This window comes from Centroberyx gerrardi, chromosome 19 (assembly GCF_048128805.1).
Source record: "Centroberyx gerrardi isolate f3 chromosome 19, fCenGer3.hap1.cur.20231027, whole genome shotgun sequence".
Taxonomy (NCBI): domain Eukaryota; kingdom Metazoa; phylum Chordata; class Actinopteri; order Beryciformes; family Berycidae; genus Centroberyx; species Centroberyx gerrardi.
The window spans coordinates 25,046,499-25,066,724 of record NC_136015.1 but is presented as its reverse complement, the minus strand read 5'-3'; the positions used below and the strand labels follow the sequence as shown (position 1 = coordinate 25,066,724).

Sequence of the window (20,226 nt, the reverse complement as noted above, 5' to 3'; positions counted from 1 at the left end):
TGTTGAAATTGATGGCAGGTCTTCAGACTGTTGTCAGGGAGAGAGAGAGAGAGAGAGAGAGAGAGAGAGAGATAATGTTGATGATGAAAACAGTGGCAGATCTTCAAAGTGTCGTTTCACCAGAGAGAGAGAGAGAGAGAGGGAGAGAGAGAGAGAGAGGACTGAAGGAAACAAAGCTACGTCTTCATCCTACAGCCTCAGCGGAGACAGAGAAGAGAGAGGGATGGAGAGAGAGAACAAGAGAGAGAGAGAGAGAGAGAGAGAGAGAGAATGATGGCAGGACTTCACACTAATGAGCCACAACAGAGAGAGAGAGAGAGAGAGAGAGAGAAGCTTATGTAGAAAGCAAACACTTATGCAAAAACCTTAAGTTAAGCCGTCTGAATGTCTGAAGTGTGTGTGTGTGTGTGTGTGTGTGTGTGTGTCTGTGTGTGTGTGTGTGTTTGTATCTACATGTATGCACACTGCCTGTCAAAAGTTTAGACACACCACATTTTTCTTTATTTTTACTATTTTTTTTTATTTTAGAATAACAGCAAAGACGTCAAAACTATGAAATAATGCAAATGGAATTATGCAGCGACCAAAAAAGTGTTAAACAAATCAAAACTATTTTATATTTTAGATTCTTTGCCTTGATGGAAAGACAAAGGCTTTGGAAAGAAATTAATACATAGGATCAACTTCACTATTTATATTTGTCTAAGAAACTCATTTCATTTAAGCAGAAGCCTTTAGATCAAAATGGCTTTAAGAGAATAAGAAACACAGAACATTCAGTCAGGTGGGTCCAGACTGTTGACTGGTAGTGTGTGTACAGATGTGTGTGTGTGTGTGTGTGTGTGTGTGTGTGTGTGTGTGTGTGTGTGTGTGTGTGTGTGGAGCTGCAGTGACTCTGGCCACAGGTCCCAGTTTGGCCTTTTCATCAGACAGTAAAGCCCAGCAGCTGCTCGCACCGGCGGCTTGTTAAATAAGATCTGTTATCGAGGAGCCAGCAGCTGTGGCTCGTGTCTGGCAGTCCGGTTCGGTTCTGAATCACCGAGCGCCGCCGCCGCCGCACCCGCCGCCGCCCCACCAGCCGCCGTTTAGATGTCTATCTGTCCGGGGGGGGCGGGGGGGTGCGGGGGGGAGCTGGCACGCTTCCCCCCCCCTGCTTTGTTCAAAGTAAGTTTCATTCTGTGTTCGTTGCCAAGGGAGGGATACTCGCCATATTAAAAAAAAAACATAGAAAAATAACTAATTTGCATTCGGTTGGTTTTTGGACGCCGGCCGCCCCGCCGGGCGACTCGCTGCTTCACCGCTGATGGAATCCAGACTTAATACTGGTAATGACTTGTATAAACTCACGGATGGCAAGTCGGCTTGGCGGTTGTAACCGAATCAAATCAAATTTTATTTATTTGGCACATTTCATACAACAATGTGACCCAAAGCGCTTCACAGTCAGGGTTACAAACAGTTCAGTTTACATTTGGATCTGTGGGGTTCAAGTGCTTCCAAAAAGCTTTATGAAGTTTGATGGCGATATGACATCACATATCAAAGTACTTTTGATGGCGTATTTATATAATTTCTCTATGTGTATTTTGTCTATGTCATTTCTATATTTTCCAGAGGCGGGGACTCGAGTCACATGACTTGGACTCCAGTCACAGTTTTAATTACTTGAGTCTTGACTTGATGCATGAAGAGAAGACTTGAGACTTGACTTGACTTGGGTTCTGGTGACTTGGGACTTGTACTTTGATGACTTGAAAAGGTTTCTAAAGTCTTGTGTTTGTGTAAATGACTCATTATTCATATAATTATATAATATAGTTATTTGTTGAATTCTTAATTTTAGTTAATTTCTAATTTTCTATATAACTGCTATATAATTTCATGGTTCTGTCTTGGAAACAACAGAAAAAATTGGAGGAACTTACCAACTCTCTATTTTCCCTATAATTAGAACATAATGTCATGGTTCTTTCCAGGAAACGTCCTAAGAAATTAACGATTCCGGACCCGGACAGTAAAGCGTTACCAAATAACATTAAAAAAAAGTGTTAAAAAGTATGTATATATAAATACGAACAAGAAGGAAGAATAGAAGCTTTATTGTCCTGCTGATCTCACTGTGAGTCGCTCAGGAGAAGAGTATAAGTAGATGCATAAAATGAAAATGTCAGTGTGTAATATTAGGTGTGAAGGTGAAGACGAGGCGGACGGCTGGAAACTGACCAAGGACTCTAATTATTATCATGAAGACAAGCTGAGGAGCAGCAGATCACACAGACCGAGCAGAACTCACTGTACATCCTGTTGCTGTCGCCAAACCTGCAATTTTCATGGGTATTTTTTTCATGACTCGATGCATGAAGAGAAGACTTGAGACTTGACTTGACTTGGGTTCTGGTGACTTGGGACTTGACTCTGACTTGTACTTTGATGACTTGAAAAGGTTTCTAAAGTCTTGACTTGAGATCTTGTGTTTGTGTAAATGACTTAGATTGAAAGTGATGAGATTTGTTCCAGCGGACGACTGAATTTAAATTCTGTTTTCTGAATTTGTATGGAATGATTGAATTTATTGAAGTTGAAACTGATTCTAGAAATCAAACTCATGATGCTCTTACCAAGTTTTTATCCTATTAAAACCATATTGCATTGAAAAGTCCTAGATATTTAGTTTTCTTTAAGATATTAAATTGATACTGGACTCTTGATTTGTTCTGACTTGACTTGCTGTTCTACATTTAGACTTGAGACTTGACATTAATGACTTGGACTTGACTTGGACTTGACTTGGACTTGACTTGGACTTGACTTGGACTTGACTTGGACTTGACTTGGCAATCTACATTTAGACTTGAGACTTGACTTGAGACTTGTGCCTCAAGACTTGAAACTGACTTGGGACTCAAACAAAATTCACTTGGTCACACTTCTGCTTTGACCCTTGATCTCCCTTGTTGCTTGCAATGTTGGTGATCTCAGAATTAAACCTTCTTCTTCTTCTTCTTCTTCTTCTTCTTCTTTTAGACTTGAGACTTGACATTAATGACATGGACTTGACCTGGTAATCTACATTTAGACTCGAGCAAAGTTGACTTCTTGATCCTTGATAGCTGTTTAAAAACCTCAAAGTGCATCAGAGTAATGAAGAGGAGAAAGGAAGAAAGGAAAACGTATTTTCTCTAAGTATTCCTTTCTTCCCTCCTGAAATACTTTTTGGGGCCTGGTGTGTTCGGTCAGTTGTTCAGTCAGTCAGTCAGTCAGTCGTTCAGTCGCTCAGTCAGTCAGTCAGTTGTTCAGTCAGTCAGTCGTTCAGTCAGTCAGTCAGTCAGTTGTTCAGTCAGTCAGTCAGTCGTTCTCACTTCTCACCTGTACGTCCTCAGCTTGTTTGGACTCGTCTCATCTGCTCTCCTGACTGTTTCCCCCCCTGCAGTTTGCCTTCAAGCAAAGTCTCCGGGGGATCAGACTTAACATTCTGGACCGGCACAGACCCTCCGCCAAAACCAGATTGGCTTTCTGAGTCCTGTAAATACTTTATGAAATCGTGTTTGCATTTACAAAGTGGTGGGGTGAAGAGAAAAAAAAGAAGAGTGTAGCTGGAGGGGGTTTCCTCCAGCTGGGTGGCTCGGTGACAGTTTAGAGACTTGCTGCTATTTTCATCAGACTGGGCTGAAATTGATTTGTCAAGACCCGCAGAGAGGGGGGGGGGGGGGGGGGGCAGACTGTACATGCTCAGGATGCAAATTGGCATGACAGACAGACAGACAGACAGAAAAGAGACAGAGAGACAGACAGACAGAAAAGAGACAGACAGAAAAGAGACAGACAGACAGACAGAAAAGAGACAGACAGAAAAGAGACAGACAGACAGACAGACAGAAAAGAGACAGACAGAAAAGAGACAGACAGACAGACAGAAAAGAGACAGAGAGACAGACAGACAGAAAAGAGACAGACAGAAAAGAGACAGACAGACAGACAGAAAAGAGACAGACAGAAAAGAGACAGACAGACAGACAGACAGACAGAAAAGAGACAGACAGACAGACAGACAGAAAAGAGACAGACAGACAGACAGACAGATTGAGTATGTTTCCATGCACACTGAAGCCGGCGTTACACAGTGAAACACAACTTGGTTGCGTTGGTGAGTTGTGAGTTGTAGGAGCAAATCCATCTATCGAGCAAATCTACATGCAACAACACGCTCTACAATAGTTTAAACAGTTGAAAGTCATGTTTTACAACAGCAAACATTTTTGTGTTGGCATCGAGTTAATTCACAAACCTTCAGCATGCTGGATGACAGATTTATATTTCTTGGCTGTCTGTCACAAGCTGCCGTCTGTTGTTTCTGTTAGTTACTATCAGCTGGTGGTATCAGTACTACTAACTGGCCCAACTGAAAGTCACGTGACATGATATCAGCGTTTTGATTGGCTGTTGCATAAACCTAGCTGCAAAAAGTTCAACCAGTTTCAGCTTGATGCAACCAGGTTGCCCGCAACTTTTCAGTTTGATCTACAGTGCAACTCTGATGAAACTCAGTTGCAGACAACAGAGATGCATGAAAAAGTTTCATGTGTAACGCCGGCCTAAGGCCCAGATTTACTGAAACCTATAGTGGGCACAAAAACCTTTGCGGTGCTCAAAGTCGGCACTAAGACTTGTGATAGGTGCAAGACGATTTGCTTGACCAATCAGGAGTTATGTCATTGGTTTTGCACATGTTAAAAGTTTTTGCACCCATGAAAGTCTTCGATCTTAAAAGGACAATACGTTTAGTTTACTCTTAAATGCTAAAATGTCCAAAAAGGTCTCAACCAGATCCAAACCTTTAGATGGGTTTAATAAGAGAATCCAGCTAAACCAGACTATTAAAGGAATTATATTACTTTCAAACAAACCCTGTAAACGTAATGAAAGTATTTCCTTAAGATGATTAATCCCAGTAATCAGTGAGAGAAAGAGATGGCAGGAGCGTGAAGGAGCAAGAGTTAAAGCAATAAGACGGATAAAGAGGTAGAGAAAGAAAGTTTGAAGATGGAGCGAAGACAAACGGAAACATGAAACAGAAACAAAAGGACGGAGTAAAAAGGCAGTTTGAGGGAAGGGACAGAGAGATCGACAAGGAGAGAAATAAAGAAGGAGAGTGTCTTTGAGTTTGTGATGATCAGAGAGAGAGAGAGGAAGAGTTAGACAGAGCGAAAAGAGGAGCAGTTATAGAGGCAGGTAGAGAGAGACAGAGGGAGAAAGAGAGTCGGTAAGAGTGAAAAGCCTGGAGGGGAATAACGAATATGAAGGAGGGGAGTAACCTTCCTCTAAGATGGGAATTTGGATGGATCAGTCATTTAGGGAGAAATATTACTGAGGAAAACCCCGGACGCAATTAACCTCCTCAGACTCTGGAACCTCATCGTCTTCCTGCAGAGACTGTCGCCGTCTCACCTCAATTTAAAGGCTAATACCGCCGTTTTTTTTAAGTCAGTATCAGCTGTCCAGCTTCCTGTCAGTCAGCATAGTTGCAGATATCAGCTTTCGTTCTCTTCTTATGAAAAACAAACTTCCACAGAGCGAGAGAATCCATCACAGGAAACACGAAGCCAAACTTTCTGTTTTCTCCTTCTTACACTTTACTGTCACATCCACGGCTTTTTATTTAAGGCGTGTTCGTTAAGGCGGGACAGCAGTTCCTTTCAAGCTAGGTTTGACATCGTAAAGTTTGTATTTGAAATCAAGCTACATACAGCATGCTTTGCAAAATGACTGAGGGAAATGTAAACTAGACAGAAGTAAATAGTCTATAACTGTAAATGACACCGGTGTTCACCTTTAAACTGAATTGTTTGGGAAACACTGATAAGAAAAAGTTGAATTTAGCAGAAGGAGACTTCAACATAATGAAATTTTAAAATAAGAAATTTTGCGCCACGATGGCTCAAAATCGATAAAGATTTCAAAACTGTTTCACAGATAAAGAGGATCCCAGGACTTTGAGCGACAACTGATATCTTACTCGGAGAGCTGTTGCTATGGATACAGAATTTGTTTGGTAACACTTTACAATAAGGGTCACTAAGTTAAGGGTTAGTTAATGCTTAATAAGGGTTAGTTAATGCTTAATAAGCATTAACTAACGTTAATTAACAGTTAACCAATGTGTCATTTACTAATGATGTTCATGTTAACTAAGGTATTAATTTATACATTATTTAATAGTTTATAAAGATGACTATTAAATAATGTATAAATTAATACCTTAGTTAACATGAACACCATTAGTAAATGATTACCAGACACATTAGTTAACTGTTAATTAAGGGTTAGTTAATGCTTAATAAGCATTAACTAACCCTTAATTAACAGTTAACCAATGTGTCATTTACCTATGATGTTCATGTTAACTAAGGTATTAATTTATACATTATTTAATAGTTTATAAAGATGACTATTAAATAATGTATAAATTAATACCTTAGTTAATATGAACACCATTAGTAAATGATTACCAGACACATTAGTTAACTGTTAATTAAGGGTTAGTTAATGCTTATTAAGCATTAACTAACCCTTAACTTAGTGACCCTTATTGTAAAGTGTTACCATTTGTTTCTATGGACGACTATGGAAGACTTTGAGTGACAGCCAGTGTTTTAATCAGAGCTGATGAGGAAGTCAAGCTCCGCGGGTCACTGATGAGCACAGGTTGACTTTCAGAGTGACAATGAAATATGAAAATGAAGTGAAAGTGTGTGACATTTAAGGACTTGTTACTCTACAGCTTTGATGTTTGAATAAAAACAGTTTGGCTGATCCTGAGACAAAATTTCTTCTTTTATTGTCGAGGAAAATTGATTATAAGAATGTTTTTTTCTTGACCCTATTACATTCTACCATGTGATCTTAAGTGTGTATAACAGTGTTTCCCCTGTCATTGCATAGGCAGGTACGAGCAGTCCTGAGGCTGTTTCATAACTGTTAGTTTCATCGTGAGACATTCCTGAAGGAAACACTGGAGTGTAGCATGAAATAAGGAAGATATTAACAAAATTGAATTTCTTCTAGATTCTTAATACAGGTACAGCAACATGACCGTCCCTAAAAAAGTTATTTCTTCAATCAAAAAATAAATGTCAACTTTGCTGCTCTCTATTGCTGATTGCTATAGCACAACAGTGATTCAATCTATATCCAGTTCATAAAGCTTTTCCATTGTTGTTCTAAACAGCCGGTGTCTGGTCTCGTTTGTTTGGAATAAACAGCAGAAGAAGAACTGGGTAGTTAGCATGAGCAGTGATAGTGATAATCCAAGCTCCGCCCACACTGTTTGATTGACAGGTGATCTGTGGGAAGAGCAGTGCAGAAACACCACAGTGAGGCTGAGGGACAAAGATGGAGACTGAATTAAAAAATTAGGATCTTGCGATTAGCACTTAAAAATATACAAAGTTGGTTCTACTGTTTAATGTTGTCTGCTGTACAAATACAGGATAAATGAACGCTTAGCACCAAAGATGGAGACAAAATGAAAAAAAAATAGATTTTACGGATTACCACTTTAAAGTACATATTAACCTGAATGTAAACATGTTTTCCCTTTATCAGCAGTCAGATCTGATATGTTTTCCCAGCTACTGAATGACAGCCACCCCGCTTAAATTTAGTTAGTATCAGTTTTTATGTCACCCGCCGAGAGACATTTCTTTCCAAAGCATCATGTTAACAGTATTAAACTGTGTTTGTGGCTGCAGCGGACGGTGCCGACGGGCCAGACCAGCCTGCTGCTGCAGCCGCTGCTGTCAGACACGGAGTACAGAGTCTCCGTCACCCCGGTCTACCCAGACGGAGACGGACCCAGCATCACCCGCATCGGACGAACACGTAAGACTGAACTGTCAGACTGCTTTGTTTGTTTGTTTGTTTATTCACCTTTTTATTAACTCACTCATTTGTGAATTCAGTCATTCGGTTTCTTGTTCATTCACTCCTCCTTTAAAGGTACTATATGTATCATTTTTAAACATCAATTTGTTAAATTAATAGTCCTACAAGTAGTATTCTAGTGTTTCTCCACATGAAGACTACATTTCCCATCAGCCCCGTTGCTTCCTGCCCCCCCCTCCTCCCCCTCCCTGAAGAGGATCAACATGTTGGAAGTGATTTCTCCATCTTCCTTTCCCTCCTTCCACCATCTGCTGCCAGAAACTCTTTCAGCTTTAGCTCCGTTTGCTCTGGAAGAACAGAACCTCTTCCTGTTTTGTGCCGTAAAGCGATCCAGCAGATTTCCCTCCAGATCCACCAGGTGGAGAAACTATGGAGGATGCAGAGTAGAGGCTGGTAGAGGCTGACAGGCTTGTTTGTTTACGGTAAACTAATGTCTCACATAGCACATTGTATATTTGCATTCATTCCTATTCATTGAAATGTTCACATTTTCATCCATTCACTTGCTCATTCATTCATTCATTCATCTATACATGTGTTAATCGATTCTCCTCAACCCTTGTTACACATTTTCTTCAACCTTTGCTTCTTTTGCACAAATGGTGAAAAGGGCTGTGGGGTTTATATTTGTATATAAATGTAAATAAGTCTTGCAACAACTTAAAGCTAAAGACGAAACAATATAAAGTCAAAAGACATGTAAACAAATTATTACTTACACCAACCTTATTTTAGGGAGAAATTTCTGTGGGGCGAAAAAATCATGTTTTGCCTCCCAGCCAACTCCCATGTTATATTTAAACAAATCACAAGTGGAGATAAGAAGCTGCTGTGTATCCTGACTGATGACATCACACCTTTAGCTGGTTTGATCTCCAATAGAGAGGAAAGCCCCGTTCTTAGCTTCTGGGCAGTGTTGTATATGTTCAAGTATTAATGTCAGGGAGAAATGGGAAAAATGATGATGGGGAAGACTGATGGAAGGAAGGAAAGAAAGAGGGAAAGAAGGCAGGAAAAGGGGCTAAGAAATAAAGAAACGACAGGAGAGAAGGGAAGGAAAGGAAAAATGGAAAGAAAGTGGTTTGGACGTGATGTAGAATGGAGTGAGGAGTGATGTCCGGAGTGAGCTGAAGGAGAGAGAGGTAACAAGCCGGTGAAGCAGCTGTGAAATGAAACAAGACGTGAAACCGGTACGGCTGATCCCCGACTCGCTCTCCTGATCCCCGACTCGCTCTCCTGATCCCCGACTCGCCCTCCTGATCCCCGACTCGCTCTCCTGATCCCCGACTCGCTCTCCTGATCCCCGACTCGCCCTCCTGATCCCCGACTCGCTCTCCTGACGGCCTGAAGGCTGATTCTGAGAGACACGACACAGTCAGCGGGTTTCCCACCGGTCATCAAAAAATATCATGGAATTGAGAGACAAGTATGTGAGGGAATTCGATAAATTCTCTGGGGAAGTCGGGGAATATCAGGGAATTGTACAAATGGGTCACTTTGTAGGAATATAGCAGAATTTATTTTACAGTTTATTTCACAGATCCGTTGCATTAGATGGATTTCGGCCCAGCTGTAGTGGAAACCAGACTGTTGACCCCTTTAGAAAAACAACACTTTCTATGAAGGCCATGTCTATGATGCATTATAAGCACATTCATAGAACATTGTAATGCATTTATAAGGCATTATAAAACTCGTTATGAATGTTTATAATCATGCATGACAAAAGGAAAGACACAGAATTGCTCATAAGTTCTCATAATTGTGTTATACAGTACTGTGCAAAAGTCTTAGGCAACCTAGATTGTTTATATAAATTTTGTCTTAGATGTTTATTTATTTGTGTTTCAGTAGACTGAGCTTTATAGTAAATTTTGTGATTTTTAGTAGTATCTTCACTTTGTGGATTTTTTTTACATGTGCCTAAGACTTTTGCACAACTGTAGTATCATACAATTGCTAATAACCTTATACAGTGCTGTCACTTTACTTGCAAAGTCATGCTATAAGCTTATTACTGATAATTATAGGACATTATTCCATTCCAGAGACTCAGAATTTCTAATCTTATAAGCATTATGAATGCTGAACTTGTAATACATCATGCCCACATCTTTATAAACCTTCTTATAAGGTGTCATGCATGATTATAAACATGTATAGCGAGCTGTTACAAATGTGCTTATACTGCATTATAGACGTGGCCTTCATAGACAGTGTTACCAACAAGATTAAAAAACTAGGAAACAATAACATTTTTAAGTGGAAGTGGAAGTCTAATGGTTCGGGAAAGGAATATGTGTCTGGAAGGTTGCTGGTTCAAATCCCCAGATCGCTAAGCACTAGTAGAAGACTGCACATCTCCTGTGTGTGTGTGTGTGGTGTGTGTGTGTGTGTGTGTGTGTGTGCGGGGGCGTATGAAGCCCTTCGCTCCCCAGGCTGTTGAAAATAAGATATCGTTCTCAGTCAACTTTCTTGCTTAAGTAAAGATAGGGAAAAAAACACATTCCCACCCACACTGGCTGTCACCGTCTTAAACTAAACCCTCATTAGTCTAAAACAAACACTGCAATTTAAGCAGAACAAGAACTTGTTAGCTATTCATCTTCCTTAAGACGTCTCATCTCCCAGTACAACATGTTGCAGCGGTGTAGCCAGAGGGGGAGCGCAGATGGATTGAGGGGGCGGCATCCATCTTGTCAGCAAAAAAAAAAATAGAAAGGGTTCCTTCCCATCAGAAAGTGTCGTCTCCTGGGGAAAAATGGGGGCAATACCCGCTAATTTTAGCATGCAGCATGCTGCTAATTGGCTTTATCCACAAAACACCCCAAAAGAACAAATTCCCATTGGAAGCCATACATTTTTGGGGTAAAAGTACGAGGAATAACAGTGTTTTTTGGCATTCAAATACACTGTAAATGGGATTTATCCATCTGAAAAATTTGAATATAGAGTCTGTTGGGGGTAATTGTAGTAATTCAATTTTTATAAGGTGGTAGTCCTGGTATTTTCAGTGTAGAGCAGCCTTTATATGGCAGTAATATCCTACATAACATTCCTTTATAATTATAAGGAAAAGATCACTTTCCTCCTTGCAACCTCTTGCTAAATTTGTAAGAAGAGTCTTCTATTAAAACACAAACTCTGGGTTTTCAGCAAAGAAGAAGAAGGTGAAGTCAGGTACTTTCTACTCAAACCCATCCTGTCTCTCTGTGCAGCACACTACACTCAGGGCAATTTAAGGGTCGATGAAAGCAGATAGCATCATTTCTTGGTAGCTCAATGTACAACATCCATTTTCTTCACTGTAGAGCTTAAGCCGAAAGCGAGGGGGAAGCGTCCCATTCCCTTTTGATAAAATGCGACCGAATGGCGCGCTGAATACTGCAGCAGAGGCCGATGATTTTCTCTGCTGCTGAGAGCGTTGTAAAGCAAACACTCGAGTTTCAGCGGGGAAGAACCGGCAAATTTAAGTCATTCATCTTTCTATTCCGGCCCATCATGTCTCCCTGTGCAGCGTATTACACACATTAGCAGACGCTAATGACGTTCTCCGCTTTCAAACGACGGGCCTCTGACAGCCGCCGGTGATGGATGGTCCCTGTTAGCAAGTGAGGGATGAGATGATCGCCCAGGGAGGAACGACAGGGAATGTAGAGAGGATGATTGGGTTTTTAAAGTGAAGACAGATGATGTGACAGAGGAGCCAGTGTAATCTGGGGATTTGAACCTATGAGGGATGGGGCCGATCGCTGAGGGAAGCGTGACGGGGAATGCAGAGGGGATGATTGGGTTTTTAAACCGAAAAGGGAAGATAGATAAAGTGACAGGAGAGCCGGTATACAATCTGGGGATTTGATCCAGTGAGGGATGGGATGATCACCGAGGGAGGTATGGGAGGGAATGTAGAGAGGGCGACAGGGTTTTTAGTGGTGAAAGAAAGAGGACTAAAGATAGATATTGTGACAGAAGAGCAAATATAATCTGGGGATTTGAACCTATGAGGGATGGAGTGATCGCTGAGGGGCGGATGACAAGGAAAGCAGAGAAGATGATTGGGTTTTTAGCCGGAAAGTGAAGGTAGATAATGTGACCAGTGCAGTCTGGGGATTTGAAGCGAAATGAGGCGAACACTGACAGAAGTGTGGGAGGGAATGTAAAGAGGACGATTGGGTTTTTAAAGTGATGATAGATGGTGTGACAGAGGAGCCAGTGTAATCTGGGGATTTGAACCTATGAGGGATGAGGTGATCACTGAGAAAAGAGGGAGTTTAGAGAGGATGACAGGGTTTTTAGTGGTGAGAGAAAAGAGAGGAAAGTGAAGATGGAAAATGTGATAGTCGACTGAGTACAATTTAGGGACTTGAACCCATGATTTCCCGTTGCCGTCAGGGCTGAGGGGCGAAGACATTACTCAGAGAGAAATGGCAGAGAAGGCTGAAAGGATGATGGGATAGAGAGAAGAAAGTGAGGATAGATAATGTGACCAAAGAGCTTGCATTATCTTGGGATTTGAACCTATGGGGGGTGAGGTGATCGCTGAGGGAGGCATGGCGAGGAATATAGAGAGGATGACAGGATTTTTAGTGCTGAAAGAAAGGAAAGTGATGACAGAAAATCGAATGAATACAATTTGGGGACTTGAACCCATGAAGTCACGAATTCCCATCACCATTAGGGCCAAGCGGCGAAGACATTGGCAGAGAATGATGAAAGGACAGTGGTAGTTTTAGCAGCGCTGGAAAGAAGAATGTAAAGATAGATGTTATGACAGAAGAGCCAGCATAATCTGGGGATTTGAACCTATGAGGGACGGGGTGATCGCTGACGAAGGAATGACAGGAATGTAGAGAGGATGATTGCATTTTTAGTGGTTAAAGAAAGAGGAAAGTAAAGGTAGAAAGTGTAATAGAATCAAGTACAATGTGGGGACTTGAACCCATAAAGTCACATTAAATCGACAATTTCCCATCACCCTTAGGTCTGAAAACATTAATGGCAGAGAATGCTGGTAGGATGATGGGATTTTTAGCAGTGCCAGAGAGAGGAAAGAAGATAGATAATATGACAGAAGAGGGGGTATAATATGGGGATTTGAACCTATGAGGGATGCAGTGATTGCTGAGAGGTACGGGAGGTAATAATTGACAAAGCTATGGCAGGAATATAGAGACGATGACAGTGTTTTTAGTGGTGAAAGAAAGGAAAGTGAACATAGAAAATGTGATAGCCGAGTGTATACAATTTGGGGACTTGAACCCATGAAGTCACATTAAATCGCCAGTTTCCCATTGCTGTTAGGGCTGAGGGGCGAAGACAGAGGAATGGCAAAGAAGGCTGAAAAGATGATGGTATTTTTAGCAATGCAACAGAGAAGAAAGTGAGGAGAGATAATGTGACCAAGGAGCTTGTATTATCTTGGGATTTGAACCTATGTGGGACGAAGTGATCGCTGAGGGGTACGGGAGGTCATTACTGAGGAAGGTATGGCAGGAATATAGAGAGGATGACAGTTTTAGTGGTGAAAGAAAGGAAAGTGAAGATAGAACACAATTGAGTAAATACAATTTCGGGACTTGAACCCATGGGGTCACATTAAATCGACCATTTCTGACAGAGGGATGGCAGAGAAGGCTGAAAAGATGATGGTATTTTTAGCAGTGCAACAGAGAAAGAAAGTGAGGATAGATAATGTGACCAAGGAGCTTGTATTATCTTGGGATTTGAACCTATGTGGGACAAAGTGATCGCTGAGGGGTATGGGAGGTCATTACTGAGGAAGGTATGGCAGGAATATAGAGAGGATGACAGTTTTAGTGGTGAAAGAAAGGAAAGTGAAGATAGAACACAATTGAGTGAATACAATTTCGGGGACTTGAACCCATGGGGTCACATTAAATCGACCATTTCTGACAGAGGGATGGCAGAGAAGGCTGAAAAGATGATGGTATTTTTAGCAGTGCCTGAGAGAGGAAAGTGAAGGTGGATAATGTGACAGAAGAGGGGGGGGGGAGGGGGATAACGTGGGGATTTAAACCTATGAAGGATACAGTAGGCACTAAAGCGAGGCATGGCAGGGAATGCAGAGAGGATGAGTGGGTTTTTAGCGGCGAAAGAGACAGAGAGGAAAGTGAAGAGGGATAATGAGGCAGAAGAGCCGGTATAATCCGGGCGTTTGCAGCACAGGAGCGGCGAGGAGAATATCCAGGGAGGAATGGAACGGTGGAGAAAGTAAAGGATGATGGGGTTTTTTTTTTAAGCATTAAAAAGTGCGACAGAATAGCCGGCATAGCCTGGGGATTTGGACCGATAAAGTCCCAGGTTTCCCATTAATCTGACGGATCTTTCTGGGGATTTGAATCTATTGGGGTTTAGGAGGAACGGGATAGACTGGAGAGAGAGGCAACTAATGCATGTAGGTTGAAAATCGCACATCCTTTTTTGTCAAATATTTAAAATGTACTATTAATGTCAGCTTGCCTGTAGCTTCCCTAGTTCAACTTTCTCTCTTGACTGTCATCCAAGTGATAGCTCCCCGGAATTTAATATTTTTTTAACAGCAGGGCGACTTACATCTGTTACTGTGCTGTTGGAAGTGCTGAAATTGTATTAAGCGTTATCAGGCTTTGTTTAATTCTCCTCTGACTCTTCTTCATTATCTTTTTCTCAGTAACTTCGTCTTCTGTTCTTACCGTTTTTTCCCCGTTTCTCTCCTTTTTCTCTGCTCTCGTCTATACGCTCTTTCATGAAAGTCTGTTCTATTCAAGCTCCTTTTTAATCATTATGAAGCGCTGCAAAATTACATTATTTGCAGGAATTATATTATAATATTATATTTAATTTAATTTCATCTATTTCATTATATTATAATTCGATCCTATTATTGCATTGCTATATAAAGGTTGTTTCTCTTTCTCTCTCTGTCTTCCTCCATCTCTTTTGTTACCTTTCACTCCCCTCTTTCGCTCTTTCATTTATCCTTTCTTATATTTTCTCTCTCCTCCCCCTCTTTTTCCTGTCTTTGTTTTTTTTATCTCACTGTCTATTTTAATATCTTTGTCTCTCTCTTTCTGTCTTTTTCCCTCTGTCACTCTCTGACTCTCTCTTTCTTTGCTTTCCTTTCCCTCTGTCCTTATCTTTCTCTTTCTTTTTTATCTCCCACCCTTTACCTCTCTCTCTCTCTCTCTCTCTCTCTCTCTCTCTCTCCAGTTCCTCTGTCAGCTCCTAAGAACCTGCGGGTATCGGAGGAATGGTACAACCGCTTCAGGATCAGCTGGGACGTTCCCCCGTCACCCACCATGGGCTACAGGGTCGTCTACCAGCCTCTGTCTGGTAATTCACACACACACACACACACACACACACACACACAATTTATATTCAGATATTCCAGAGATTCCACACTATCTCAGGACATTTGGAGGGTTTAATTCCAAAACAGTATAACACCATTGCGACCTGAATTTCATTAGTCAACATATTCAAAAACACAGATGATTCTATTCTGAAACACAGAAGTTTTTTGCAATCAGAGGTGTTAAGATGACTCATAAGTTTATTAGTAACCCGCACTGTGTTTTATTTTCATACCAGGAATTGTTTCGTAGGAGTCGGCATGACTTTTACTTTTACTGCCTATAACAGCAAGTTTGTGAACACCTATAACTCTGCTGAGTGTAAGGAAAAGCTTAAAAACAATGCTAAGACTGCAAACACATGCTGCCTTCATGTACTCTCTGAAATATTGAAAATATGAATGACCTAACAACATCATTCTGTGATACCTGAGTTGTGAAGATGGAGGAGGAGGTGGAGAGCATGGATGTGTCAACAACTGATGCTAAAACAACTGTAAACAAGTTTTAAATGAATTAATTAATTACTTCATGTACACTGATGCTCAATTTCTCCTCTTCACTTTGCCACTGCAGCCCGGTGCCGATCGATCTGACTGAAACAAAACAACAACCACCGGGTGCATTTTGTTATTATTTCCAAGCAAAAGCACTTGGAATGTGCGACAAGTCGTTTTTACAGTTTCCGAAGTTCAGAACTCATAAGTTGGAGTTTTACAAGGAGCGCTTGAAGGCAGCAACACACGAACACACACCCACATGCAGATAGTGCGAGACTGGGATCAAATCGTGTTAATGCAAATTATTTTTAGCTCTGTACTTCTATCCTCATGTATACTGACTACATCACTCCCTAACTCCCTAAATCCTAATCTTAACCCTTACCCATACCTAATCCTAACTCTAATCTTAATCCTAAACCCAAATCCTAACCCTAAACTAACTTTAAGGACCAACAGACGGTCAATTAAACCTAATCCTTTACTAAGTGTAATCTCTATCCTAACCTGAACCTAATCCTAATTCTAATCTTGACCCAAAACGCAAATCCTAATCTTAAACTAGTGAGGAGCGGCCAAAATGTCCTCAACCCTGATGTTAACTTCCATGACTTTCCTTGACTGAAGCAGAGCCCAGAATGAACTCACTTTACAAAAATGTCCTCACAAGGATACAAGTACAAGAACACACACACACAAACACACACACACACACACACACTGTACATCGCTCACATCTTTTCCCCTGCCTGCCTTACATGTTGCGTTAGCCTCTGTCCTCTCCTCCGCTCTGGAATTGAAACTAATGATCTCCTCTCTTCTCCCTCGTCATGTTTCTGTTTCCTCCCTCCGCTGACCGCCGCTCCTCCTCTTCCTCTGCGTTCCCGCCCGGCTCCTCAGCTCCCGGGTCGGCCCTGGAGACCTTCGTGGGCGAAGACGTGAACACCATGCTGATCGTCAACCTGCTGAGCGGGACGGAGTACAGCGTCAAGGTCATCGCCTCCTACACCACCGGAGCCAGCGAGGCCCTTTCTGGCCGGGCCAAGACACGTGAGTCCGTCCCCCTCCGCTTCGATTTGAGGCCTCAGCTTCCGACCGATTACGCTTTGTAGCTGCCATTTTGTGTCCCGCCTGCTGAAGTAATTATCAGCAATAAAAGAGCACAATAGTAAATAAAAGAGCAATAATTTACGACATTTATTTTCATAGAAATGTCATAAATTATTACTTTAAGCTCTTTTATTTACTATTGTGCGCACTTCTAAACCTCTAAACAGACCAGGTCCTATAGAGCGCTTTCAGGTGACGTACACACCCGCTGGCGGCCATATTGGAGGTCCTCAGCTCTTGTGTAACAGTGGCTGTGAACAGCTGATGTGTTTCTAAATGTACAATCAGCGTCTCATCAGAGTTCGATACACATAGATCATTTCTGTGCTGTTTTTGACTGGAAAATAATCATTTTGCTACTGATGAATTTGATCAATTTTGTGTTTTCGGTAATAGCTTGTTAGCTAGCTATAACCATAGTATCTGGTCACTGTCTTCTTATAAACACTTCTGAATTACTAGCTAATGTATCTAGTAGCAGCTAGCAATAGTGGCTAGTAGTTACATGTTAGCATTAACAGCAGATGGCTAGTTAGCTATAACAAAGCCAAAAAGAGTTTGTTTAAGTCAATGAGCTGATGCTTTTTAAGCTACAATTCATAGTGCTTTGGAGCAGAGACTCAGACCAGCAGGGCTAAAGACAGTGTCCCTAAATTTGGAAACAAATCCACCTTATCACACTATTCACTTTTACTTACAACATTACTGAATTAATTTACACCCACACCACAACAAGCTTTTCAGATATCTTTCTTTTTCTTGCCCGGTTGTTATATAATGTATTTATCCATTATTTGCATGCAGATAATTCTCTAATGGACCTCCATGGCGTCGGCTTTAGTTGCAGGGAGATTTGTGATGCGGCTGCAAAGCGTCTATTTAATTGAAGAGTTCCCTCTCTAATCAGCAGCCAGTCAGACACTTCAGACATCAATGTCTTGATACCCATCTGACACTCTTAGCAGCAATCCCATCTAATTACATGATACGGTCTTTAAAATTGTATTGTAGCCCTCTTAGCTGTAACCAGAACCATTGATTAAAGAGTTTGGATAAAGGGTTTTCAGCGTCTGCCTTGTTAGCGGCACAATCCTGCTCCATTTCCATCTGGAAGTGACTGGTAATTCTGTGGCGGTGGATTTTTGTAGTATCTCACTATGAAGTTTTTTTAAATGTTGCATCCAACACTTGACAACAGTACACATATGCCAGACTCTTTCTATCAGTGGTTCTCGTTAGGTTATGAGATTGAGTCATGATTTGTGGAGGTACACTTCAAAAAACATCCATCTTTAAGTTTTAAAACACACAAGAAAATCTACAGATGGGATGAGCTAATTTCACTTGTTGAAGAATAAAAGACAAGTCGCATTTTCTTGATGCTGTTGGAGCAATCCGCCTTATTATTGTTAAAAATGTCTACAGGAATTACAAGTGAAACTGCTTTGGAAACAGGTAGAACTGCTTCACCCCACCGGCAGAATTTTCTACTTATTTTGAGGACTTTCTCTCTATTTTAAGACTTGATATGAGGCTGTATTGCTTTTCAAGATGGACGTTTCACGCGTTGTAAAGAATTGGACCTTTGGACGAACATGCGTGCTTGGTCCAATAACAGTTGTGGTAAAATGTTGTTGTGAAACCAGGTTGTTATTTTCTAGAGCTGATACCATATAGACTTTTTGATTGGCCCTGTCTCTAGCCAGTCCATGTTTTATCTTCTCTGACTGAATGCAGGCGAAGTGATTAGACGGTTCCCTCTAATCTAATCGGAGGAGCAGCAGAACACCTCGGACGTCGATGCCCAGATATACATCTGACTCTCTTAACGGCAACTTTGGGCTAATTACATTCCAGAGCCAGACTGATAGACTTATAGACAGAACAGATTTTAAGTTATCTCTCCGGTGGTGTGGACACTTCCCGTCCGGCCAGCTCGATCAATCGGAGCATCTCGAGTACGTTCGTTTGTGTAGGAGCCGCGATTTCCCCTGCATGATAATGAATCGCTTCTTAGCAGGCGGGTCTAGTGGCTGGACAGGCTTTTTCATAACTTAAAGGTCTTTTGGTTTGATTTCTGTGACAGCCAATGAGTCCATCAAAAACAACATGCCCTTTCAAAGTGTCACTGAACCTCTATCAATGTCTCATCCATTGTCATTTGCTCTGGATAACAGCTCTGCAGATAAGGGTTTAGTTTAGTTTAGTTTAGTTTAGTTTAGTTTAGTTTAGTTTAGTTGCAAATATTTAAAAAAAAATTAAATACACTACCAGTCAACAGTCTGGACCCACCTGACTGAATGTTCTGTGTTTCATTCTCTTAAAGCCATTTTGATCTAAAGGCTTCTGCTTAAATGCTTGAAATGAGTTTCTTAGACAAATATAAATAGTGAAGTTGATCCTATGTATGAATTTCTTTCCAAAGCCTTTGCCTTTCCATCAAGGCAAAGAATCTAAAATATAAAATAGTTTTGATTTGTTTAACACTTTTTTGCTCGCTGCATAATTCCATTTGTGTTATTTCATAGTTTTGATGTCTTTGCTGTGATTCTAAAATGTGTAAAATAGTAAAAATAAAGAAAAATGCACGTGTCCAAACTTTTGACTGGTAGTGTACATTAAGAGAATTACCAAAAAAAAGAAAGAGAAAGAAATATAGTACATGTGCAGGTGAGGTAAAGAGCCCAAGATGAGCTTCCATCAAAGTCTCACTGAGGATTATACTAATTAAGTTAAGAAAGTTCATTTTAAGTAGTTACAACAATGAAAATACAATTACTGGTGGATGTAGTTACATAATAGTGATTAGTAAACTGGTATAACAAATATTAATACATAATACATATTTCCAGGATATTAGGTATGCGATCAAATACCACTGGTTATTGGTTTTGTGTATTTGCATTATGTTGTTTTAATGTTTAACTTGTACAAGCACCTTGTAACCTTGTTAAGAAAGGTGCTATACAAATAAAGATTATTATTATTATTATTATAAATGTATAACTGAGAGCATCAACTAAATCTCAGCTAAAAGCATACAACATAAATTTAAATGCATCCCAAGTCCATCAGTTTAGATTTCCTCCTCCCTGCATGACAAGTAAGCACTTCTTGGTTGATTTGAAGGACAAGATTGGGGGGTTGGGGGGATGGTGGGGGGGGGGGAGAGGAAAGAAGAAAAAACACAAGGAAGATGAAAAAAGAAGAAAGATGGAGAGATGGATGGAACTGAAAGGAGAGTGAGGAGATATGAGGCCGGTGGGATCCCGGGAGGAGAGCGGAGCGTCTGTCATATCGCTCTGCGGCATGTTAATGAA

General features: G+C 40.9%; 1 protein-coding gene across 1 annotated transcript in view; it reads left to right on the top strand.

The window, feature by feature from the left end:
- col14a1b (collagen, type XIV, alpha 1b) overlaps positions 1 to 20,226 on the top strand; it is a 208,527-nt gene that overhangs the window by 83,466 nt on the left and 104,835 nt on the right. The window contains 4 exon segments of the mRNA XM_078290196.1: positions 1,615 to 1,628; positions 7,749 to 7,878; positions 15,151 to 15,273; positions 16,697 to 16,846. Coding sequence (XP_078146322.1) covers positions 1,615 to 1,628; positions 7,749 to 7,878; positions 15,151 to 15,273; positions 16,697 to 16,846 — 417 coding nt within the window.